General features: G+C 53.2%; 1 protein-coding gene across 2 annotated transcripts in view; it reads right to left on the reverse strand.

The window, feature by feature from the left end:
* The window catches only part of DGAT2 (diacylglycerol O-acyltransferase 2), a 14,015-nt gene extending 8,929 nt beyond the window's left edge, over window positions 1-5,086 (reverse strand). The window contains exons 1-3 of one of the 2 annotated variants that reach the window (XM_015852593.2): window positions 4,922-5,086; window positions 569-688; window positions 267-374 (exon numbers count right to left, since the gene is read on the reverse strand). In XM_015852593.2, the coding sequence (XP_015708079.1) occupies window positions 267-374; window positions 569-688; window positions 4,922-4,961 (268 nt within the window). In that variant the 5' untranslated portion in view covers window positions 4,962-5,086. Of the gene's footprint in view, window positions 1-266; window positions 375-568; window positions 689-1,789; window positions 1,968-4,921 lie in introns of those variants that run through there. The other variant, XM_015852592.2, reaches the window with a different exon arrangement.
* Window positions 5,087-5,477: the final 391 nt, after the last annotated feature.

Here is a 5,477-nt window from a genome sequence, read left to right on the forward strand (position 1 = left end):
ATGCCCCATCCCTGCAGGCATTCAAGGCCAGGCTGGATGTGGCTCTGGGCAGCCTGGGCTGCTGGTTGGTGACCCTGCACACAGCAGGGGGTTGGGATGGATGAGCACTGTGGGCCTTTGTGGGGCATTGCACAGAACAGTGCCTTCATGAGGAGACCCAGCTGAGCCCCACCAGGAATTGAAGGCACCCATCACAAGGAAGGGCAGCTTTGCCCTAACAGGAAGACAAGGACACAGATATCAGAGGCCAAGTCAGAATCATTTACCTTTCCTTGGCGTGTTCCAGTCAAACACCAGCCAGGCTAAATACAGAGCAGCGATCGCCCAGCAATCTGTGCACAGGATGTACATGAGGATTAAAGTGCAAGCAATACCTGGGTACATGGAAGGAGAAGGTGATGTCAGGCTGTGGTCTGCAGAGAGCATTCCCGCTTGCATTAAGAGCCCCATGCCCAAGGACCTATCATTTCATACCAATGCCTACATAGAATTCACTTCTTATGCACTAACATTGCCCCAAAACTGGAAAGCTAAGAAGCTTTGCTCTGGGTCAGAGGGCATTACTTACCCATGACGAGGAACGTGAGGACCCATTGCAGCACAGAGATGATCTGCAGTTGTTTCTCTACTTTGGATTTAGACAGCCAGAACAAGTCTTGCAGAGCAGAAAGAATGCTCGACCCCGTACCTATGGGCAAAGCAAAAAGCAAAATCACATTGCGTGCTGCTGGGATGGGCTCAGAGATCAGCAAGCTCCAACCCCAGCTGCGCTCTGGGGCAGCCTGGGCTCACCATGAGACCCAGCAAGGGAAAAACGATGGTGATTTTTCTATAGCATGGAGAAGGAGGAGGTGAAAACCACTTCCAGAGCTACAACCATTCCAGTCAACAAACAGAAGCCAAAGATGTGGTTTCCATGAGGAACCACCTGCTCAAACACCTCCAGAAAGCAGCACTTGCACAGAGGTTTTCCTTCCCATCTCCTCATTGCTTTTACTATCTGCAAGCACCATAATTGCTGGCTGGAATGCAAACCAAGGTGTGCTGACATACTTCCTTCTCCTTTTAAGGATCAGCCTGTGATTAGGAGGGATGCTGTGCTGCTAAGCAGCTACTATGTTGAATGTGTGCACCCTTGGCTAGCAATAGCCACTGCTGCAGGTCTTCAGGCAGCACAGCACCTAAACAGAAAGGCTCAGATCCTTCAGCAATCCACTATGGGCCACCTCATAGCAAGTCACCAGATGCTATCAAACCCCATGTGCTCCTGGAGCTGCAATAGAGGCAGTCCCAGAAGGGTTGTTTACAGCAGTCCATGTGGATGGACCTCCTAGATGCCAGCTTACAGCAGTAGGGATATGGTTGGGGACACCACTATGTCCTCAAGAATAAGTCCAAAGGGTCAGAGATGGCTTGTGATCCATAACAGGAGCAAAGCCCACCTCGTTTACTCTTGGGGCACCTGCAGTTACAATGCTGAAACATCTATGGGTTGAGGAACCCAGCACTCCAGGCCTAGATCAGCTAAGCTGTACAACCTGAGCCATCCTATGGGGCACCAACCCATGGGCCCTAAGGGGCTGTAGGGCCAAGCAGAGCTGTAGGGCCATGAGGGGCTGCAGGGCCACCATGATCCTCCCTTCCACCTCCTCTGCTCTGGGCTGAACAACCCAAGGGACCTGAGCTACTCCTCACACTCCAGACCCTTCCTCATCCCTGCATCCCTTCTCTGGATGCCCCTGAATAGCTTCAGCCCTATGGCCAGCTTTATAAGGCCTGTCAGACTTACCCACGATGAAGGATGAGGCAGACAGACTCCATACACCCCAGCCTCTGCCATCCATTTGCATCAGGCTTTCCCCAAAGGAAGATGTTTAATCCTGCAGAAACACGGACCCCCCCATTTTCTGCTGCTGACAGCTCTCTACATGCTGCCCACCCTGTTCACCCCACTGTCCTTATGGCAACCGGTTCTAGAACTGAACAGCCTGACAATTTGGGGTCATACCCATAGCAACCCACTCTCGTGTGTAGGGATTCCAGCGACTTCCCTGGTCTTATGTGAATCCTGAGTCTCTCAACTCATTTCACAGCTATCAGGCTCGGGCACCAGAAAGTTCAGTCTATAGCACAATAACAGCAGCCAAACAAATGAGCCATGAGGAAGTACTGATGTTACAAATAGATACAAGCTGGAAGCTTGCTAAAGCCAGGCTTTATCTCACTCATTCACAAGATAACTTATTAACACATTAACCCTCTGCCAAGAACCACATTTCACCACACAGCTTCCTTAGATGAGAACTGATGCTTATTTAGATGGAGGATGCGGTGCCGGTTGGTGGACCCGGTAATGTTGGGTCAACAGTTGGACTGGATCACCTTAAAGGTCTTTTTAAATGATACCATGAAGGCTGAGCCCCTCCAGAGCACAAGGTGCCCTTCCATATCAGAAGGGAGGTCTACCCAACCCCAACTACATGGTAAGACCAACTCCGAGGTACAGCTGAGCAGAGCTGCCTTCCCCACTCCAAAGTATTCTACACCATAGTTCCATACGGCTAAAGTTCAGTCTCAACTGAAGCTCTTAGCCACAGATCAGCCAAAGCAGAGGAGCAAAGGTACTTCTCTAAGACGAAATGGGATAAGGATGAAACTACAAAGGACGACCTTTAATGCTTTGACGCCAGGATCCTTCCTGCTGCCCCAGAGAAGCAAGGCAGCACCTCAGCAGCTTATGGCCAAAGTGGGTCAGGTCAAGATAAGACAACAATCCCTCATTGAATCATTCAGCTCAGAAAAGCCCTCCAAGATCCCCAACCCCAGCCCACCCCACCATGCCCACTGCCCATGTCTCTCAATGACACATGAAATGGCCCAGGTTGGAAGGGATCTCATGAAGCTCCAACACCCCACATCACACACAGAACCACCAACCTCCACATTGATACCAGCCCAGGCTGCCCAGGGCCCCATCCAAGCTGGCCTTGAACACCTCCAGGGATGGACGGGGCATCCACAGCCTCTCTGGGCAGCTGTTCCAGCACCTCACCACTCTCTGTAGACAACTTCTCCTTACATCCAATCTAAACTTTCCCTCCTTGAGCTTAAAACCATTCTCCCTTGTCCTGTCACTGTCTACCCTTATAAAAGGTGGATTGCCCTCCTGTTTACAATCCCCTCTTAAATACTGGAAGGCTGCACTGGATACAGCCCAGCAGCACCAGAGCTCCCTTGCATGGAGTGCTGCACCTCTTTGCCTCAGCCCATCTTTGAGCTGCAGGATACCACCTGAAATCCCCAGCCCATCTCTGGCAAGAGCCCGCTACTCACATTGCCCAGGTGCTCAAAGCAGCCCCACGTTGTATTGCCTGGGACAGGCAATAGAGCTGCATGACAGCTGTATGCCTCCCATCTCCAACCACACACAAAAATGAGTAAATCCACCCCAAATCACTGCAGGACCCCCATGAGCTGCCCCAGAGCAAAACTGGCCCAAGGAGAGTAAAGAGCTTTCCGCCACTAAGCGGGATTATCTAGAGATGAGGCCAATCACTGTCCCTAACCCACACTCCATTTTGAATTATGCACGTGTCCTAGATCCATGGCTAACACGGCAGGGTGGCCGCTGAGGGCTGGGGTCAGCCCTACATATTTTATAGGTCTCCTGAATGATTTATTCTCAGCCCTTGGCTCGCAGTTGACTCTCAGTTTAACAGCTTGCACGCTCTTAATTCATGTGACCCATTCGGCCTCTGCACGTCACATCCAAGTTGCCCTAAGGACCGGAGATGGGCACAGGGAACACAGGCAGATCTATGGGATCAGCTGTGAGCTGCTGGGAAGGCAGACCTGCCGGCCCCACATCGATGGGCACCACATCTATAGCGGAGATTTAGACACGGATGTGTCCAAAAGCAAAAGCACAGGGGTTAACTCACCAGGTTCAGCACCTCTTAGCTCTGCTAATGAGCCCCTTAATCAACAAGACAAGACATTTCCCATCTTTCCAGCCCAGGAGGAATTACCATCCTGCTCTTTAGGGGCAGGAAGCCTTTGGCAGCACAGATTCAGCCACTATTGAAGGCTGTTCTCAATGCATGGGGGTCAATGCTCTGCAAGTGCCCTGTCTTCAGGTCCTGACACATGTGCCACAGCAGCAGAGCGTGGCTGCACATCTCCATCACACAAATACGTTTTGAGCTTCAAGCTCTACTTCCTATTCACATCCTATGAGCTGCCCCAGCATCCCCCCCCGCCCGGCAGCAGGAAGCAGTTGGTGGCTGCTCGGTGTCACTGCGGTCACCCAACTCGCTCTGCTCGCCCAGGAAATCCCTTTGCCAACACGGCGCTGCAGGAGCGAACGTTCAGCCGCACTTTGCAACGCAAACCTCGCTTTAGAATCACACGGAGCCTTCCACTCCCCCGCTGTAAAGCAATAAGAAACAGCCACATGTTTATCCGTCTTTTTTTATCCCCCTTCAGTGTTTAACCTGTTGCTGTAAGGGTGGGGAATCCAGCATCGCTGAGCCAAACCCGCAGCCGCCAGCTGAATTCTGCCGGCATGTTGATAAATTGATATTGATAAAACGCTTCACCACCACCAGGAGGGGGGAAAAAAAAACAAAACCCGAACCAAAAATAAAGGAGAAAAGGCTCAATTTGAAGCCACACGCCCACGTTCGCCACCTCGATCCACCAAATCCTCCTGCAGCAGGGAGCTCTCCCTTCTCTCCGCGAAGCGAAACCTGCGCACGGAGCTGCGGCAAAAGCCCGCAGCCGCACCGCGCTTTCCCCATCCTCTCCCCCTATAGCACGATGATGTGGGCACAAACTTCAGACCTCAGCCGACCCCCCTCCCCATGGGGTCACCCCTCTCCTCCCCCCGGCTCAGCATCCCCCGGCCCCGCCGCCCCCGTACCTCGCAGCACCCCCGAGTACGCGGCGATGATGGTTTTCATGGCGCAGAGGATGCGGGGCTCGGCCCGGCCAAGCCCTCGGGATGCAGGGATGGGGGTACGGGGGATGGGGGGCACACAACTGCACGGCCCTGGTGCTGTGGGTGTATGGGGCGGGCGGAGAGAGCGAGTCCCTATATAGCCCGGGAGGAGGAGGAGGAGGAAGAAGGAGGAGGTGGAAGGCGGGGAGAGGCGGGGCGGCACTCCCGGTCCCTCCGCCCCAATGGGGGCTGTGGGTCCTGGCCGTGTTGTTTGCATCACGGGGTACCCCACGGCCGACGTTTGTGGGGTGAGGGGGAAATCCCTATTAGCAAAGTGCTGGGTGGGATACCGTGCTCTCCTTCTTGCCCCACTCAGCTCTGTGATGGTTTTCAGTGCTCCATCAGGACTGGGGAGGTCTGGCTCCCTGTTAAATCAGCACAAAGGAGAAAATGCTAGGAATGTGGTTGCCTTCCTGGCTTTGTTCAGTGGGAGTCAGGCTGCAGGTTTACCTGAACCACCCACAAAACCTAATAGGGT

This window comes from Coturnix japonica, chromosome 1 (genome assembly GCF_001577835.2).
Source record: "Coturnix japonica isolate 7356 chromosome 1, Coturnix japonica 2.1, whole genome shotgun sequence".
NCBI lineage: Eukaryota > Metazoa > Chordata > Aves > Galliformes > Phasianidae > Coturnix > Coturnix japonica.